The following is a 22,122-nucleotide window of genomic DNA, read 5'->3' as shown; positions in this document are numbered from 1 at the left end:
GCTGTAATTAATATAATATTTAATATTTTTTGTGTTCTTCGGTACAATACTTTTTATAAAACACAATTTTGAGAACATAGATATCGATTACATGAAAAATTCCGATCTTCGTCTCAGATTCTGTTCAGTTTAGTCCAGGTAATCGAAGCTCTCCTGTATTCTCGGTTATTATGTAGGCCACATCACACCCACATTATAAGAGATAGGTTACACAAAAGACACACGCTGGCTACATGATTCATGAGCTACATTGAATTAGCAAGGCACACCGGCATGAAGAATGTATGCGTACGAGGAACAGCTGAAATGGAAATAAGGAAAATCCGTGAAGAGACTTCATCTGATTATAAGATAACTGTTAATGAGTTGTGTAGAAACCTCTCCTTAAACTGCCTTGAAAGATCTTCACAACAGAGAAGACCAATGAAAAAATTAGCTACTCATACAAATGTAGGTTAAAGGGTGTGGAAACATACTGAGAATATTGATTGATGAAACAACGGCAGCTGGTTAGAGAGCCATCCTTCGTGAAAATCCATTACGTGGCATGCCAGGTAAGGTAGTGCATTCAATTTTCAGATATATTTTTATCAAGCTTCACTTGCACAACCTTGCATTTAACAAGGACAGAAGATTTTTTCACTAATTGATCTGCTGTGGAGATGTAACAGTGTGCTTAGCTTGAGGGGAAGTTTCGTCATGAGCTGTCGTGTTAAATGGACGCACACAGTACAATGTTGGAACTGAGGTTAAGGGGTAGTACTAAATACTGCTGGTCAAATTCTTTCAAGAGAACGATCACTTTTAGAACCAAGAAAAAGTGTAAGAAATTATAAGTCTGTAATCATGAAGGACTCCCACAATAATATATTATTATTATTATTATTATTATTATTATTATTATTATTATTATTATTATTATTATTATTATTATTATTATTACTTTTATTATCAGTATAGTGTATATGAAAAATTTCGGATGAACCCATGTTATTCTTAGTGCAATGCAATTCTCAATTCAACTAATATAATATTTACAACATTAGGTAGTATTTTCAATCAAATAATGAAAAAAAAATTCCATACATTTCGCAAGATACAGAAGTTTTGTTTAAGTAATAAAAAAATGACACTAAAACAAATTGTTTGTTGAACGAAAAATAATATAATAATTGGTTATCAGCTGCTTTTCTCATTGAATGTGGTATTATAGAAGATCATCTCATTGAGTCATACATTCTTCCAAGGACACTAATTGGATGACGGTACCTTCGATTCCTGCGGTATCATCTTTCAGGATTTACTTAGATTGTTCCCCTTCAGCAATGTCAGAATATTATGTTGTTCATGCATTTTAATTTAGGAACCGTAGTTAGTTTATTAAAGCACAACTGAACACTAAATTACAATAAATAGGAAATGTGAGGATCATGGGAAAATATATTTCGATTCTTTTTGTTGAGCTTCAACCTCAGAATTTTTTTTCAAGACCAAATCCTCCACTCTTTTGCTGAGAAATTATGTGAAGTATGAAATACGTTTGGGCTCGGAATAAGAAACTCATTTGCTTAGCATAAATATTATAAAAATGCTAGTTTCTGATAATTGTTTCTCTATGAAGAAACAGCCTTTTGACTGAAAATCTATATATATAATTTGAATTGGTAATGTAAATTACGGGAAAACGGCTCAACGAATTTTAATAAATGACCCCACATTTTGAAGCTTGAAATCCCAGGATTCTCAGAAAAATAGTAACTTTCCGTGAAGCTTTAGTTTACCTATATAATTTTCCTATTTTCCAAAATCCATCTTTCGTCAGTTATGAGAATAAAACAAAACAAACTATGATAAGCAATAGGCTATTACAAGAAGGCCATGACCTGCAGGATTGCCGACATATTTAGAGCTAAAATTCAATTGGTTATTAAAAACTTCAAGACTTACTAAAAATAATTTACAGGTCTTATTCTGTGGTGTGTAATTTTCTGTGTATAGCTGTGTATTGGATATTGAAATGTACACAACTTCAGGTGGTTTGATGACATTGTTACCATTAGAAATTAAATATTATTATAGTTAATGCCATGATATGACTATTTTTCATTAAATATACATATTAATGCTACATTGATGATATTATGAAAGTGAAACGTTTTGGGGTTATGTAAGTAGATGTAGAGAATATCTGAAATTAGATCTTCATTTCTATAATTTACTGAGGGCAGCTATACAGTATGCATGTGTGTATGTATATAATATATAGATATGTAATATATATCTTACTTACGTAAGATAATAATATGATTACAAATCAAACATTTTTATAGTTATTAATCAGTTGAGGTTGGGTATTTTTCATATACTTAATGGCGGTGTGGTGTAGATATTTATATGCGTCATTCTCTTCAGTATTGGCTCGAGAGAGCTAAAAAATTACAGTCTCTAAGGAAAGACCAAACGGTATTACTTACTGATAAAATAAGAAGCCTACAAAATTATGTAGTCTCCCGAGCATTTCAGTAAGATCCCTTAGCAGGATAAAATTATTTTACCCTCTACATTTTAAGCTCTACATGCAGTAGCTATACCAAGATGCTGTGTCTATTGTTCGAAAGCATAGTAAACCTGACATTTTTTTAACTTTCACCTAAAATCCACAATAGCTTACTCCCACATGAAAAACTCACTGATCGTCCTGACATTGTTACTTGCGTTTTCGCGTTGAAACTCAAAAACTAAAGGTGGATAGCTTCAAGAAAAAGTATATGGCATAAAAAATCCATTCAGAGGGAATACATTCCATTATTATGGAGGCAAATAACTTTCAAAATGTCTGGTATTCTTCATTGAAAATAAATCTGAAAAACATTTTATTTGAACGTCTAATGAACTTAGTTTGCAGCATTTGCTGCACAAGCCACTAGAGTTAATAAAATCCAAATTAGAACGGCAAGAGAAACCTAGAGCACAGCAATTTAGAAAGAACCCTTGTAAAATCAAATGTCATTCTGGTGCTTACTCGGTGAAGGAGATTAGTTACACAGCCAAATTCACGTGCCGACAAGTACAGTTATAGTAAAGAAAGGAGCGAGATATTTCTGGTCGTTCATTACTAAATAAAATTACAATATATGGATTGATTTGAAAAACAGCATAAGTAAAATATATCTATAAAATAACTAGGATTTCAAATAATTTCTTTTTCGACACGAGGAATGGTCATATATGAACATGGGGCAGGTATTTTTAAAATCTTCTCAGGAAACCTAAAGAGCACAAGAGATTGATGAATTTACTGAGAATGTGGTGAGAAACAAAATTCCACAAAAGTGCGATTCTTTTATAAAATGAAATTTAGGGTACAGTAGAGTAGAGAGCTTCTGAGAAAACTCACGAGTAAACGTTGTCGAGAGAAAGAGCTTCTGAAATAATAATTATAAAATTGTTTGGATGAAAATTGAGGGGGTTAAAGTCACAGTGGTGTAAGTCATATTTTTTAAAATTTTGACACAAGTGCAAAAATGAAATCTACACATGAGAATATGTTAAAGGAAAACATGAAGTAAGTCATAACTTCGTTAAGTCGCAGACTGATAGCAGCGCAATTTAAGTAGGTAAAGGGAACATCAGTTTTGTTATAAGCTACAGTGGCGTAAGTCACACAAGCACCGCTAAGCATGTTAGTGTTTCCAGTAGGTTACATTTGTTGTGTGTTTGTGCCATTGTTTTCAAAATATTAATGCAGTAAAGGTTATGTTTATTTTTTTCTTCGTTTGAATTATGGATTCAATGGAAAGAGAGCCTAATCCTCTGCATGCCTGGGATGAGACTTTTGCTTCTCGAGGATCGCAAAAAAATTGGTTCTTTCATTCGAAAACGTGTACAAACACTAGCATTCACATCGAAGCAGATTGTCATGTACAGTGACACTTGCGTCAGTCAAAACCGGAATATCAAACTCGTTTTATTCCTCATGAAGTTGATACAAGCTGAGACTAACACTATCGAAATCATCGATCATAAATTTATGATCAGTGGGCATTCATTTTTGCCCAGAGACTCCGACTTTTGGTCGATTGAAGTGTTTGCAAAACACAAAACCATTTATGTAGCCTACTAGACGATAGATACGATGCTATAATTAAATGCAGAAGGAAGAAGTCGTTTCTACTAACGGAAATGACACGACAAGATTTTAAATCGGTTGCCAGGCTAGAAAAATGTATGACAAGAAGAGAGAAAAATAAAAGAAACTCACCAGTCAACTGGCTGAAAATCCATTAGATTGTGATTTTAAAAGACTAGCCTTATACCGTATTCTATAGAGAAACACTGAAAGAAGAGGTCATATTTTCTGTATTGAATTTGAAACCTGGGAGGACAGATATACCATCATCCATTGGACGTGTGGCTGAAGAAATCCTGTACACACAACCGAGAAAAATTTCGAGAGAGAAGAAAAAGGACATGATAGATATACTTCCATACATACCACCAATCCATTATGTATTTTATCAATCTCTTCAAACAGAAAATGGGTACGAAGAGGTAGATTCGGGCCCATTAGAGCTCGTAGAACTACAAGATCCCGAATAAGTCACAGACCTGCTTCTTACACCATGATTAATATTCTGACACTTCTTTTATTTTCAATTCAATTTGCGACTTTTACCATTTTCTGATACTTTATTTATTTTGAAGTCAGTTTGTGAATATTTAATATATGACAATTTGTAAATTTTTCACTTCCTTCAATAAAAAAAAATTGAGATATAGAGATAGACGTGGGTCCATGCATACTTGTTGTGTAGAACAAGATGATTCGTGGATAAGTCATGATTTTTTTCACTATCATTGTTTTAATATTTTCAAACTTCTTTTATTTTCAAGTCTGTTTGGGAATATTACAAGTCGGTGTATACATTTTCTTATTTCCATTACACTTTTGTGGAATAAAAAATATGTTTAATTTAATCTTCAAGTCACTACAAATATTTTCTGTTAAACTACACAATAGTGTAAGTCATTTGCAGCTTCTAAAAGTCAGACGTAATTGGAAGAATTACATCTCGTTTTAGTTCCCTTAACTTGGGACAGTCCGTCTGGTTATATTCAATACGTTTACATAACGAAGTTGATGTTTGAGAATTTATTACAGCATTTCTAATGAACCTCTCTGTCTCTAAAAATGAATAAAATGTGACTTACACCACTGTGACTTTAACCCCCTCAGATATCATTCTAACATCTACGTTGCTAAACGTATTTCGAACATTATCTGAAATTAATTTAAAGTTTTATGTGAATAACTTTGTGTTAACTATTGTCACGTACCAAATTGCTCTGGTTACATTACATCGGGAAAAATACTAAGTCCAGAGCCACTCCGACACAAAATTAATAAAACACTCTTAAATTCTGTAATAGGAGAGTTTTGTATTCCGTCATTTAAAACTACATGTTCATTAATTTATTTCATCAAATTATTATGTTTGTACATTCCTTCTTTCTCAGAGTCCTTTGACTTCTCTTAAAGTTTTCATTCTAAGCCCAATCGTAGCGCATTCAAGAGAATGCTGCTAACCAAATAAACAAATGTTTTGATAAAAATGGTTATGAGGAACGATTTCTCAGAATAATTTCCAATATATATCAGACCTAAACAAAATGAAATTTTTTATTCTTAAAATTTCGTAGAACAATTTTATCGTATAAAGAGACTAGTGTCAGGTCTTCAATTATTCAACATTTACAGATCTAAATCTTCGAAAGGAACCTTAAGCCTACGTCTTTCGTCGGCATATTCACTGTTGTTCAAGTGAGAATCATCCCCTCCCATTAAGATTATACATACTGCATTTTGTGTCTTACAAGGGGGCTCTGGACTTACAATATTATCCCTCTTATGTAATTTAACCAGAGCAATTTGGTACTTAAGCCAATAGTTAACACAAAATTATTCACATAAAATGTTTAATTGATTTAAGGTAATGTTCGAAATATTTTTAGCAACGTAAATGCACGAATGATATTTCATTCAGAAATTAATAGTTACTATTTCAGACGCTGTTTCTCCCGGCAACGTTTTCTCATGAGTTTTTCAGAAGCTCTCCACTCCAATACACCCTCAATTTTATTCTTATAAAAAAGTCGCATGAGATCACATTTTTGTAGTACAAATTTATTGAATTTTTTTTTCAACACACTCTCAAGTGATTGTACAAACAAATTGAAGGAATAAGAAGTAGCTATACGATAGTCGAAGGAAAAAATTCTCAGTAAATATAAGTCCACAAATGAGCAGTTTGCAAGATAATTGCGAATGTTGGGTGATATGCACAATTATTGTCAACGAGATTGTTGTTGGCAGTTCAGGGAATATTCGCTATTAATATAGTGAATTGGAGAAAATATGTTTCATTATTTGTGATAACCCTTTCTCTCTTCTATTGCCAATATCGTCCATGTTGCATTTTCCTTCCATAATTAAACAGTTGGAATCAGATCGTTGTTTCGTCAGGAGGTGTTGTTATTATACTACTAGCCGTACCCGTGCAATCTGCTGCACTTGTTATAAATAAATATAAAGTAATTACATAATTAAAATAGGCCATTTAGTTCAAGGAACATTAGTGTTTGATAGAAGGATAAATCGTTTAATATGTTACTTAATTTAAATTGTATTCAAATAATTAAAATGCGATCATTTAGGTCCACGGAGCACTCATTTGGTGCAATGATAATTCCTTTAACATGTTTCTTAATTGTTATTACATGCAAATAATTAAAATATGATCACTTGATTCAGAGAACATCCGTTTTTTGTGCAAGGATAATCCGTTTAACATTTTTCTAAATTAGTCTTGAATGCATCCTTTAATAAATCACTCCAAATTAATAGAGTGGATTGTGTACGAAGATAATTTTTATGTTAACCTTACTGTGCCTCTTTTTTTAAGTTTATTTTATTCACGCCTTAACATCTGTGGTCATGTCGTAGAACTTCTCCCCATTTAATAACAAATGAGGACGTTATATTAAGTGTTAAAGATTTCTTTGCCTCTAATGATAGGCTGAATCCTATCGAAGACACCCCGGGCTCTCAGTCAGAATCAGTGAAGCAGTGACGTCTGCTAATAGATGCGCAAATGAAAATAATATTATTTTTTTTTTTTGAGAAGACAGTAGCATTCTTGCAAATGAAGAGATGTTTGAAATCCTTGAAGATCCATCCAGAATACTGAATGCAGATGAACCTAGTTTTCTGCTGACCCCAGCGAATTCAAACGTTTTACGATTTAGGGAGAAAACAAAATTTAAGAAGTGGGAAAAGGAAGTTGATAAACTTCAATAACAGTAATGTTCACTTTTTCTGCTGCAAGAGCTATAGTCTTCTCAATGGTAGGCTTCTCATATAAGAAGCTACCGGGAGATTTATTGTAAGATCAGTTCCAAGCTCTTGTGTTATAGGCCGAAGTGAACAAGGCTGGATGATAGCCTAATTGTTTTACGAAATTATTAGACTTCTTTGTGCTCACTTGAAGAACAGTGGCATTTAGTTTTCAGTCATTGTGTCTGTTGATGGACATAAGAGTCAGCAAACATTTCAGATTAGGCCAATAATTTCGGTGATGAATGTTCCTAGCATGGGTAAAAACGTTCGTAGTACAAAAATAGTAGATTCCATTTGAATACAGCGAGGAGTATAGAAATCACCCGCGCCTCGCCCTGCTGCCATTCGCTACAGATGATACACAGTATGTTCACATAAACAACGAATAGTAGCATTCTGTGGATCTGTGTAGAGTCGTGAATGGTTTGAAGAATATTGTTAATTTTTATTAATATTTTGGGTTCTGAACAAAGTGAGCTATTCTGTTACTACTGTATTATTTACGTAATGTTAATATTATACATGATTCCAAAAAGTAAACTCATCTGTTGTTAAATAATTTTGCAAACAGGAATCTGTAACATGTTTATTTTTTTCCGGATTATTATCGTTAAATGTTGACGTCTCGAGCTGCTATGTATTCGGTTGCGTTACAGTCCAAGTTCAACATCGGAATTACGATTCAAATTTCCTAGCTGCAATACAATATAAATGAAAAATGTTCTTGAAAACAATTATGGGTTTAATATGATGTGCCACATACGAGATACACTATTAGATTCACAAAGTAGTTGTTCACCTAATGACAGTAGATATATTTTATCATATATCAGATTTGCTCCAGTAATGTCTTGTGACGTAGAACGTATATTTTCGGAGTACAAATATTGTTTACTTTTCTGAATATAAAATGAGTATTTCTTTCGATAAAATGAACCTCTCTTCTTCCTATGGGTAAGATCCGCCACAGACTTGGTTGTTCGTACACTTGAACACAAATCGCGTTTTTCTCCTTTGCACATCAGGTGCCGTAGTCCTCGTTAGTAACAGATTACAAAAACAATACTTACACCACGCTAAAAATGGCTTTCATTATACTGATTTTAACAAGCAAGATGTTATAATTCAGTCGTACCTGTTATAGTAGGTGCTCGAAACTCTGCTCTTGCATCTGTACGCAATGCTGTACTCTTCTGAGCATTGAGTTTCGATTTTTTTTTCGAAATCTTCCAATTAATTTCTGAATTACTGACGAGCATCGACAATAATATTCTTTGCTCCAGTTCTTCAACTCTGTCAATGAAAGAGCTGTAGACCTACATTAAGTTTATGCGTTTGGAATGATTACAGACACAAAAAACAAAATCATTTAAATCAGACGATCTTGAATGCCAAGGCATAGGCCTGCCTCGACATATACATCGTTGACCTACTTTCGATATAGGCCTATAGCCTACGTTGTCTCACAGTTCCTGCAAAATGCGCAGGTACACTATTACGCATGCACCACATAGGCTATTCTGACGTTGGCGAAGGCGAACAATCTCGGGGAATATAAAAGGTGATAGAGCAGGTACCTAAGGTACTACCGTCCATTAGGTGTCCTTGGAAGGATGTGTGATTCAATGAGATTATCTTCTACTACCACTAGGCATACATTCAATGAGAAACGCTGCTGATGACTCATGAAATGGATGTAGGTTTACGTCAAACCAAAAATGATTATTATGATAATTAAAAATACCATCAGGAGTAAAATCTGCATCCACATATACGAACAACCAAGTAAGTTCGAATTTTAACCATACATTCGCAATTGTCTCGCAAAGGGTTCATTTGCGGACCTATGTTTACGAATACCTTTTTGCTTCTACTAATATATATTTTTATACTTATTTCAGTCTGTAGATCACTTCTGAAACACTATGTACATTACATGCACCAGCCTGGCCCGAGGTGCAATAATAATAATAATAATAATAATAATAATAATAATAATAATAATAATAATAATAATAATATTATTATTATTATTATTATTATTATTATTATTATTATTAATATTAATAACGTACATTCGGAGCTGTTAGAATGAAATACTATTTGTAACACCGAATATCGCGTCATGTTTCGTATTTGACAAACAAGCATACAGTATCTATTAGAATATGTATATAGTATTATGTTCTAGTGATCTGGAAGGAAAAACTATGGAGGATTCATGTTTTCCGAGAGAAAAAGAGCAAGAGATATGTAACTTGCCAAATAATGAGAAAAATGCAGGTTGCCTGTAGAAATGTAACCAGGAAGAAAACCTAAGAAATGAACACGTCGCCGTATCACGTCATTAAAGAGGCCACACCGCACAAGAAGGAAGAGATACTAAAGAAAAGCAAAAACATCTGACTGAAATTCTGTACATCGAAAAGTTATGTCCTTGTTAACAAACAGTAATCAACTTTGATTCGGTTGATTAATATATTCTTAGAAATTACCCTCTATACACCGGAAATAAAGCACACTTTTGAACTGAGTTATGGTTTGGCTTAAAGGAACATAGAATATCCTGCAACGCACATACAAACTTAACCACTCATAGGGAAACATTTCGTCATTAGCTTGCCTGGTTGAAGGCGGAGGTGCCCGAACTCCGGTCAGCCCCTAGCAGACGGCTGCTGTATCCGGACAGAGAGCAGCTGGGGTCTGGGTTTACTCCGGGGCGTAGAGCCAGACTCCGGTTCACGGCTGGTTTCCGCCACGGCCGCGGTTTCCGTCTGGGGGACTTGCCTCTCAACAGCTTCTGGACAGACAGATCGTCCCCCGCCTCGCTGCTCCTGCTCGCCTGTAACCCGCAACGAAATTTCTTGTAGGGCAATAAAGCAAATTCATCAAAACAAATTAGAAACGTAAACAGTTTTCTTATGAGAGCAAAGCAGGAAACAATGTTTCAAATTACAAGCCACCTTGCTATGGTGGGCCACTTCATTCACAGTTTGTTTCATTGGCTGTCCGATCTGCCAGATTTCATACGTGCACATCAGCTGCAATATGCTATGATGAGACGGCAATTTGTCCATATGTCATGTCAGATCCAATGGTACTCGATGCTAAGTGGCAGAAAATCCATCAAACAAATAGCACTTCGTCTTGGTAAACAATTTCAATATTAAAACGTGAGATTATGTTTAATTTCTTTCACTATTTATAGCCATCAATTTGATAGCTTTAAGAAGTTTTATTCTCTAAATTTCCTTCGTATTCTTGCGTTATTCGAGAACAAAATACCAAATATGTAATGCAAAACGTTATCTCTATTACAAAAATTAACCAGGGATGAAACCCTTTCATTCAATTTCATTTGGTTACATTCTATCTAGGGAAAACGAAAGCAAAATCTAAGCAATTCATAGCGTTAGTTTTCATCTGAAGTCTTTTAAAATTTGCAGCTTGTGAAAGTCTATTACTCTCTACTTTTCCCAATCTATTTCCTGATTCATATGTCGCAGGACTCTATGAACTAACGAGAAATTGTCATACTGAAGCACCTCCAATCTCAATCCCAAAGCATGGAACTTCATGGAGCAGTTGGTTATAAATTTGTCCTCCTTTAAGAGAGGTTTCTTTAAATTCCATATGACTATGTTCGAGAACTATAGTTATTTTCATGTGGAGAGAACTATTATATTTATCGCTCTTTAAAATATCCGGCCAAGTTTGAATCCGACATACTTTCTTCAGGACGCGAGAACAGCAGCTTTTAATGCACCGTGGACTAATACTTAACACAACATATAGGTAGGAATCTATTGACAATATCAAGTTTAAATGTCTAAATAGTCAATTAAAGTTGTAAATGTTTAGACAATGAACAAATAATGGATGACAAGCGACTTTCTATAAACCCTATAGATTAGTCTATTATTTCAGACTAACGGATAAAAGCAAATGTAAGAGAACCGGAAATACCTGGTTAACCCTCAACTGGTATCTATGGGTCAATATAGACCCAGTTGAGGGTTAAACAGTTGTAAATGTACCGGTAACAAACTCCAACATACAGAGCGAAGGAAAAGAAAGGGAAAATTGTTACAGTCCGAGCGTTCGTATTAACCCAAGCGGTGTCAAAGAAGACGCTTTCTTTTGCAGCGATAAGATAGCTTTGTTTATTGATAAGACCCTCTCGGATGCCGCTCCAATAACAAGCGGTAACATAGGTCACCAACGATGCATTAGAATTGTAATATACGTTTTCATATTTAATCTACGTGGAGTAAAAAACAATGTTGTCGTATCGGGAGTTGATTGATGACGACAAAAATATTACTAATTTAAATTTACATTTTAATTAAAAGTAATCTTATAGCTTAAAATTTATTCACTGTGGATGGTGATAGTATAAATCAATATATTGATGTCGATATAAAAATAATTGTAGCCAGGAATAATCTTTGCAATGAAAATGTGATAACACGCTTGATATTACAAGTATTGATGATTGGAAAAATAAAAGATAGGCCTACATCCAACACAAAGCTTTCTGCCTAGGTATTAATTGGACACTTGGACTATACTAAAACAGTTGTACTTCTCGGTGCACCGGCGTAGCTCAGTCGGCTAAGGAGCTTGCCTGCCGGTTTCGGAGTTGCGTTCGCGCGCGGGTTCCATTCCCGCTTGGGCTGATTACCTAGTTGGGTTTTTCCGAGGTTTTCCCCAAACCGTAACGAAAATGTCAGGTAATCTATGGAGAATTCTCATCTCGCCAAATATCATTTCGCTATCAATCCTATCTATGCTAAATAACCTCGTGGTTGATACAGCGTCGTTAAATAAACAGGTAAACTTCTCGGCTTGGTGTTAATGATCTTGTACAAGATTTTAAAATATTCATATCAATGATATTTGGTATTCCGCGGTTAAGATAGTGTATTGGCATCATAGCGAAGCAAACCTATTTCATTACAGGCTCTAAAAGACCCTTAGGATGCGGAATGTTAAGGTTTCCACATCATAACACAATCGACATTAAATGCACAGACCGAATTTGTCCCTAAAGAAATGACCTTTTAATTGTACTCTTTTCTCTTGGAGGCTGAGTGAAACCTAGAAGAGGCATAGTAGGCTACGACCGGAAGTATTAGATCAATGGAAAAAATCCATGATCCCATCGAAAATCGAACTCAAGTCCTTCAGGCTGCAATGGTCTTATGGGACTAGTATTGTAAGTCGTCATGTGTGTTGTATACGAATCAGAGAACTGAACAACGGCCCAGCCCATAGGCTGCTTCCGCACTGCACCGCACTGAGCTTCACAGTCTCGCACGGAACAAGCTCATGACGTCATCGCACTGACCGGGCAGGCTACTTGCTAGCAGTTTTGTACTGTGGGGTGATATCAAGGCATCGAGCCCAAGTCTCCTGTTCTATCAGTTACTTATTAATTGTGTTTGTGCGGGCTTGTGCTGGCGTGTGAGGTTCGACTAACATTCAGCTACTGTTTCAAACGTAGCTATTTGTTTTAGTTCTTGAATTCTGTTTTTCAAGATGATGCAACATAATGGTGAATCGCAAAGAAAATAAGTCTCTGTGATTAATGATTTCCGGGCTCAGATGCCGTGGTCTACTAGTACACTGGTAGAAAGGTAGACCACGGCATCTCAGCCCGGAAAACCTTCATCACAGACACCGGCCGTGGAAGTCCCGTGGCTCTTATTTCCGGCAGCCAATCACGTTGCAGGTAGGCTACATTTAAACATGTGCGTCTTGTCATTCGCTGCTGATGACATTATGCGCTTCCTAAGGCTCGATAAATAGTTAATATATTCGCCCACCATTTTTTTCTTTCGTTGGCGTTCGCAGAAAGCACACGAGGACATTATTTGCCGCTCAATTATTTGCTTAATTGCAGTGCGTTTGATTTATTATCATATGAACTACGACATAATAATGTTTAATGGTGCGGCAAATAGATTCCTCGTCTGGTAGCTGGCAACGAAAGAACAAAAATGCGAACGATACTACCTACCTAAACTTTATAGAGCGTTCACTTCCTAAGGCGTACGCAAAGAGGAGGAGTCACGCCGGAAATAACAATAATGCGACTACAAAATATAGTCTCACGAGAGAAAAAGTGGTGAAGGATAAAATCGTTGCCACAGAGTTTAAAACCACAGAGTCGGATGGAAATTAAAATAGTACCATTGGGACAGTTTTTAAATATGTGTTCGACAACAGTGGAAAACAATTTAATTTTGTATGTTGTCCGGTTTTCGGGAAAATCTATGCGCATGTCAAACGCGAAGCGAAAGCACAACCAATGCGTGCAAGCGGAAAAGCAATAGAATGCAACCAACTGGTGGGTTGATGTAAGTGCAGTGCTGAGGAGTGCGGTGGGCTACGGTGGGTTTCGAAGCCCAGTGCGACAGACTAGGAAGCGGCCGCGTCAAGCAGTGTTGGTCTTGGGTGGGCTGAATGGCAGTCCTGAACTGTGAGCTACCGTGCATTACTCTGATACGAATAACCACTTGATGATAGGGCGGAACTTTATTTAGAAAAATAATTGTGCTATATTTATGTAATTAACATAATTATAATGTAATAAACCAGTACTTGAAACAGCGTCATTAAATAGCCGAGTATAAAATTTCAAGAGAAAGTAAATTGTCTAAGGGATGAACACTTCGAAATTGCAGTTCTCTAACCTAGTGCGATTTAGCTAGACGCTATTATTATTATTCAAAATAATATTACTCTATTATTATTATTCAAAATAATATTACTCATGAACGTCAGTAGAGGAATAGCCTAAATAATACAGAGACAATATAAGCCATTAAAAGCTATACAGCTTTTAAATGTCCACTGTAAAATCAAGATTCTGGCATTCCAAGGAAAACAAAAATTAGATCCAAAATAGCAACAGAAAACAAAACAACCAAGAAGTACTATGATAAGACATTTTAATTACCTAGAGTGAGTCATCTCATTTCATTATGACAAAAATACATAACGAATAATATAGCAGAGGTTTAGAGCACTATGTGGAACAATAAAACGATCACTGAGTAACAAAGCAATAAAAGAGACAATTAAAAATCTATAACATATTAGCAGCTATGGATCTGAATCCGGATACAAAAAATCTTTTTAAGATAACTGCAGCAGAATGAATTTTTTTTTGTTCTACTAAAGGCTCTTTGATTTTGTAAGAAGCTCTTTTTTTTACGACGATGGGTTGTTAGCTCTACGTTCAACCCCCAAGTTGGAGGACCATCCCTCATAGGCTGTCTGCGAGTGCATATTCAATATATTCGCAGCTACCCTCCAAATCTGGAGGTCGCCTCTTCTATCCGCAAAAAAGAACGAGCCAGTCCGTGTGTATTCGGAAGTGATATTTAAGAATAAGAGGACACACATTTCTTACAGTTTCTCCAATGTATTTGGATTTTTATATCTCTTCAAAGGATAAATTTCCAATTATTATATTTTCATTTCGTAATACGTCTCATCACGAGGCATAATCGTATAATTTATGCTTTTTGGATTTACTTCCAAACCTGTCTCTTTACTTGCTTCTAGTAAAATTTCTGTGTTTTCCCTAATAGTTTGTGGATTTTCTCCGAATATATTCACTTCGTCAGCATAAAGAAGCAGTTGATGTAACCCGTTCAATTCCAAAGCTTCTCCATTTTTCAGGCTTTCCTAATGGCATATTCTAAAAAGCAAAGTTAAGAAATAAAAGTGATAGGACATCTCCTTGCTTTAGCCCGCAGTGAATTGGAAAAGCGTCACACAGAAACTAGCCTATACAGGCTTTGCTGTACGTTCACTGAGTCACATTTTAATTAATCGAACTAGCGTCTTGTGAATACTGAATTGAATAAGAATGTTGCATGTAACTTCTCTCTTAAGCGAGTAATATTTTTTTTATATGAATGGCACTCCAGAGGAAATTGAACGACGAAGCAGTGTATAAGGGAACACTGAACTGAAAAGATAGAAATTAGACAAGATCTCGTAATATTTTCAATAGCAGACAAAATAGAAAAATGTTATATGGAAAACTGAAAAGATTACATAAATGGAATGAATGAAGAAAGATATCCTGGGGAAATAATATAACACAAGGCAAGAGAAAGGCTAGATGTAGAGCAAACTTTGCAAGCAATGAGTGAAGTCAGTTGGGACAGGTCTAATGATTTAACCCGTAAAAGTAGATGATGATGTTTCAAATTATCTAAATGAATTTATTGCAATCATAATAGTTTTAATATTAATTATAATCCATAATCCATAAATAATCATGATCGCAAACATAAAAACTGCTTTGTCCAATCTAATGTACTTTATTTTTTACTCTTTCGCAAACAGTAACAATTTGTTTACTCTGGTTAATATGCACAGTAATTTTGCCGTCTACTTTCCGTAGAGTTAATTTCAATCTGACCTGCGCAAACAGTATCTACCATCTGTTAGCGTAGCAAGCATCCCGATAATCAAACTTTCAGCATCACGTGACAACCCCCCCCCCCAACATAGAAATAAAACCTAGTGACCGTACAGTTAAAGTTGGCAACATTCGTCACAACTTGAATCCAATCCTCGCGTATTTCACTTGACACGACCTCTAGGTCAACAAATTGATTGGATCAATCCACTTTCCACTTTCATTTATTTCCACACAAACACTTCCTTTTAATGTCAATCAATTGGAAGTTAATTGAGACTAGAAAAACTTCATCAGTAAACTATAAACCAGATCGAAACGAAATTCGTGGAGAGGTTATCGCTCTACCGATTGAAAGAAGCCATTACCGTTTTCACTGTTCTTTGACTATTATTACATTTCCATGACTCTTATTTTCTACATCTCTAGAACAGTCTCCTACCTAAGTCCGCACCTAGGAAAGATTTCAGAATCTGACACGACACTTAGGAAGAAGAGTAATTGAAATAAACGTGGCGCTAGACTGCTTCATTAAGTTTATTTTCGATCTGCTTGTCGTTAACAATAATTACTTATGTCGCTCGAGATAAATTCAAACAGTGCACAGTGGTCCAGATCACGAATGTAGCGATACAAAAATAATTTTGGTCATCCTTGAAGATGTAAGTAAAAATGATTCAATATTACTGTAAACACATCGCCCTGTTTTGATGCGGTATTTAAACAAGAGTAATACAAAATCATACTGCGTGGCAAAGCCTCAAAGTTGGATCTTTAGATAAAGAAATTATGGTTTATTTAACGACGCTCGCAACTGCCGAGGTTATATCAGCGTTGCCGGTGACTCGGAATTTTGTCCCGCATGATTTCTTTTACATGCCAGTAAATATATTGACATGAGCCTGTCGCATAAATACCATCGACCTAGGCCAGGATCGAACTCGCAACCTCGAACACAGAAGGCCAGCGCTATACCGAATGTACTACCCAGGCCGACTGAATGCTCAAATGCTGACTTCGCGTCTGGAGTCAGACTGTTATTGTGAGATTAGTTAGTGGCTACAAGGAAGTGTGAACAAGAGGAAGCTCCCACTGCTACTGGATTTAAGTATGTGTAGGCTTATAATAATTATACATAAGGTAGGTGTCTCTGATATGGCCATGCTAAGGTTTGAGAATTTTTTTAGCCGCCATTTTAAAAAAAAACATGTAAAGCACTTTTTTCTTACTCGTTCTCAGTCTAATGGACTTTCTTATAACAATTTCCATCCCCATAAAAAATAGCTTTAATTGTCCAAAAAGTCCCAAATTCCAAAAGTCTACCTAGTGGCCATATCAGGAACATGTGTAAAAAATAAGTTGTTTTTCTTAAAATTCAAAATTTTTGCGTAATCCCAGATATAAGGCATGCAAATTTGTCAGGTGAAAAAATAAAATTGAAATGAACGGGATATGGCCATGATGCATTTGATATGGCCATGGTCCATTTGATATGGTCATATGTGGAGCAGGTAAGCTTTCACGAAAATCGTTTGATTATGAATAACTCGTAAAAGATACGCCATCAACCACAACACCAATCAACAAAACATTAAAAACTGAATGGAGTACGATGGTTTTCATGAAACAAGTCTTTGAAAAACATGCATAAAACAAAGGAGACTTACCAGAGAAAAATAAGAAGAGGTCACATGAAAACCGCAAAACGGGCAACTGACGCCATATTGCTCAACCTGACTGGATGGAAAACGATCAAGTGACATACCAGGATGACCTTTCACTGGATGCTGCTGCAATTTAGCGGAATTTTGGTTAACTAACTCACAATAGGGGGATGGCCATATCAGGAACATGGGCATAACAGGAGCACCCACCTTATATTGAAAGCTGTATGCCTGTGATATTAACAATTATTCATTATGGGAGAAATTCAATTATTATTTTATCCATGACCATAACAAAAAAACATGCGCTTACTAAATACGTTTCCGTTTGTAAAGTAGACTTTTATTCAACATTACTTTATTCCACTAGTGAAATAAACTTTACCTCACAGTTCATTAGTATTTTCATAGTACCCGGAACCGCACATATACCACTTTTCCATTCAACTATTACTCAAGAAGCTACTATATTAGTTACTAGATGTCACTACCTCTACTTCTTTATTACCATGTCTTATATTTCCGTACACTCAGTCTCCTTGACCTATTACTACTACCATCATTACGTTATAATTTGTGCATTACATATGTATCTAATATAAGGAAAAAGAAGATACCAACAATCCTGACTCATAAAGAGGGATTGCACTTGAGTCCTCAGGACTTAAAGCTCTTACCAGAGCCATAGCCAACAAAGTAATCAGATGAATACAACCAATTCTCCCAGAAGAACAATTTGGCTTTAGACCGAAGAGATCGACCCTGATGGCTGTAAGCAATCTTCTGCAGGAAATACAATGCAATTGAAGCAGTGAGATCAATAACCATTCAAGTCCACTATTGGCCATTCATTTTTTGCAAATTTTAAATTAAATTTTGGATATTTCCACAAGTGTTACGAATTTAAAAGTTAGTATACTACTTTGTCTTGATCTCTAAAACAACCAGAAATATTACGTGCAAAAAATAATAATTAGGTAAGAAATAAAAAAAGTATTTTTTTTGCATTTTTTTTTTTTTCGAAATTTGTGTAAATAGACTTGAATGGTTATTGATCTCACCGCTTCAATTACAGAAAATCAGATAAGTTTTATGTTCTGTTTAACGATTATCAGAACGCTTTCGACTCAGTGAATCGACAACTACTTGTGACAAAACTAGAGGCTATGCTGGGAAGATCAACCCTAACAAGATTCATCGGAAATATAATGGCAGAAAATTACATTCATATAGACGATAGTGTGGGTAAATCAAACTGGATAAATAAAAAAATAGCGTATTACAGGACGACACCACGAGTCCAATACTGTTTAATATACGAACACAAGACGTGGGAATGGAAATAAAAGCAAACACCAAATCAACAATAATCATAGGCTATACGCTGATGATATGACACTAACGTCAGAGAATGTTGAGGACCTCTAGAAGGCCACGGACTTACTAGGGAAGTGGGCGGCAGAAAATGAAATGAAAATAAATGAAGATAAGACTGATTTTGTTATGTTTAGAAAGGGAGGAAGAGTTACGGAGAGAGAGAAAATCATGTGTAATGGGAAAATAGTCAACCGAAAGAGTGCCTTCAAATATTTGAGAGTAACGATACAAACCACAGGGACGGCATTCGCTATGCACTTAAAAGAGAGAAAATAGCTGCAATATGGAGCATTAACTGTATTGGAAATCTCTTGGATATGTCCATTAGCCCAGCGATGAAACTCTTAGAAGCTAAAATCTGGCCTAGCTGCACATACGGTCTGGAAATGGTATGGGAATATCTAAGCGAAAAGCAACTGAGAGATCTAGATAGTATAAAATCAAGATACTTGTAGAGGGCACTTGGACTCTCCAAATACTCATTGTCAAGGTATGCATACGAGTTGGCGTGGGAAACTTTCTTCCTGGACAACTTAAGACTGAGGATGCTGCTACCAGCTACGGAGAGCTTCAAGAAAGTAGTGGAAGAAAGAAGGCAGAAATGGAGGGAGATCACAGAGAATTTCTACACAACGAATGCTATGACACAGCGAGACTGAACAAATGCAACTACGACCCAAGATGGCTGACCGACGCACGGATATCATCATAAAATGTGTGCGAGGAAAAGATACCACTTCCCAAACGAATTGTGTGTTTGTGAACTGTGTGGCGAGTAATGTGGGAGATATTACATTCTCGAGTGTAGAAGGCGTGTGAAATCTATCAGGTAAACAATACAAGAACGATAGAATAGTGTTATCTATGCACAGTGTGCGCAATCCAAATTATTATATGGGACGTTCAAAGCTAAAATGTATCAAGTCAATGAGAAGCAGTTTTGAGATAATGCTCTAGTGGATTATTTAATGTGACTAGCAATAATTAGTATTAATAATATATATTACTACGATTTCGTCGAGCATAAAGCAGGCAGTTCGTATGAAAGTCAATTTGAGAAAAATTTACTTTTGAACTACAGTGTTCGACAAGGTCGATCATTCTCGAAATGAAAGTTGTAGAGAAAGTCGAGTTACGAATGGATTCCAATGTTGCTTGGGCTGATTACCTGGTTGGGTTTCGAAGTATGTCTAATCTTTCAGATTCCCTACGTTAGTTTCAGTTTCCTTTGGTTTGTTTTCATTTACTGTCATGATTTTGGTCTATTCTGGTTAATTTTGCTTTTCTGATATTAGTTTTAGTTATTTTAGATTAGTGCAGCTGTGGACAAATCATACAGTCCTTAGTTCCAGATAATATTCCAAGCACTCATCCCTACCGTAAATATCAGTCAACAAAGACAACCCTTCTCTGACAATTGCCTTCTGTTCTGAAAATCACTGAGAAAGTTGAGATTCTGCCTTCAGTAAGACGAAGGCGTTATGATTTGTTTCGAACTTATAATGGTTTGCTCAGATTGGTGCAGTTCTTTAGAGCCTAGCGTATAAACTAACCTCAGGAAACGAGTTTTTTCCGGTTAGTTTTCTTTTTAATACGTTATTGTCATTTTTCAAATTATGGGGATCCTGAAGAAAGCTGGTATGGATCGGAAAGAGAGAAGACTGTTCAGTAATCTTTATATGAAGCATCGAGTCCAAGTCAGGATAGGAGAACAAATCTGAGAGGGAAGTGCATTTGGGAGTAAGTACGACAAAGATGCCCTTTATCACTACCCAGTTGACCATCTACATGAGGCATTTCTAACTTTGGCTCCGTGACGTCACACATCTCTGCTCTCGTCCTCTTCAAGAAGAAAAGCATAGGTGAAAAATCAAAGTAAGGGCAATAGCAGTGGAAGGGTTGGAGATGTTTAAATAACGGACACACAGCATTATTCTCCCTCACCACTCCCGACAAAATTGTCACCTCCCCTAGACTACAAAACGGCATCACAAACATCCACGTTTTAGAGTCCCTCAACACCGATCACTCTCCATCCTCCTAAAACTATCTTCCCCCAAGTACCACCATACGCACACAAACGAAACCACACGCATACGAGACTACACGCATGCCGATTGGACCAAATTCAAAACGTTCCTGACAAACAATGTCCCACAAACCAACATCAGAAACACAAACGAAATTGACGAGGCTGACTAAACCTTTGCACACTTGCTGAATGAAGCACTGGAAATCGCAGTACCAACCAAACAACGGAAAACAGACTCACGCAGACGACTCCCACTCGAAATTGTCAAACTTATAAAGACCAAGAGAGAGGCACACAGACTATACACGCGCACATATAACGACGATGACAGACGACTGTACCGCTCCTTCCAAGAAGACGTCAAAAACGCAAACAACCGTTACGAAGTGCAACGTTGGCAACGACTAATAGATAAACTAGACCACAATAGGACCGCAAACCAGAAGCGCTTCTGAGGTACCATAACGCGTACTCGGGGAAAAATTAATCGCGCCGAACACCCGCTACGTGACGGTGACAAAATACTATATGACTACCCAGATAAACTAAATATCTTCCGCAATATCCTCTCTGCCATACACACTAACACCTAACGACCCATCTTACAACGCAACATATTTCAGAAACATAAACAATTATGTCAACAATAACTCCCACCTCTACAACCCGCTTCCAGTGCCCCAACCACGCTCAAGGGACGACGACAATCTAGAAACTCCTCCCCTGGACTAGACGGCATAACGTACGCAGTACTGAAACAACTACCATCCACGGCACCACACTACCTAGCAGGACTCTACACTGACTGCCTCCGACTAGGACACACCCCCCACCCTGGACACACCCGCATATCCTACTCTTCCCAAAACCTGGAAAAGAAGCCTCTCAAGCGACAAATTACAGACCCATCAGCTTGACAACGACAACAGCTAAATTGATGGAAAAAGTAACCGCGTCACATCTGCGCGTCCATCTGCGCGAAAGGCCATGATTCTAGCCATAACTTATGCGCGTGGTGACACCAATTGAGGAAGCTTACGCCAAAACACAATATGGCATTCTCGTTGCGCTTGATGCTAAACATGCATTTGACACGGTTTGGTTAGAAGCCCTCAAATTCAAACGGTCCTCTCTCCATTTTTTCGCAAGAGATCACCCAGTTGCTTTCCAGCTTCTTATCAAACCGAACGGGACAGGTGAGACTTGGAAG

The 22,122-nt window shown here is 36.4% G+C and overlaps 1 protein-coding gene across 1 annotated transcript in view; it reads right to left on the bottom strand.

Moving 5' to 3' along the window:
* LOC138709948 (protein O-mannosyl-transferase TMTC1-like) overlaps window positions 1-22,122 on the bottom strand; it is a 1,156,611-nt gene that overhangs the window by 10,686 nt on the left and 1,123,803 nt on the right. Inside the window, exon 15 of the mRNA XM_069840633.1 lies at window positions 10,020-10,238. Within this exon, the coding sequence (XP_069696734.1) occupies window positions 10,020-10,238 (219 nt within the window). The remainder of the gene's footprint in view (window positions 1-10,019; window positions 10,239-22,122) is intronic.

The sequence above is a fragment of the Periplaneta americana genome, chromosome 12, assembly GCF_040183065.1.
Source record: "Periplaneta americana isolate PAMFEO1 chromosome 12, P.americana_PAMFEO1_priV1, whole genome shotgun sequence".
NCBI classification, from domain to species: Eukaryota; Metazoa; Arthropoda; class Insecta; order Blattodea; family Blattidae; genus Periplaneta; species Periplaneta americana.
This window is presented reverse-complemented; position numbering and strand designations above follow the sequence as displayed.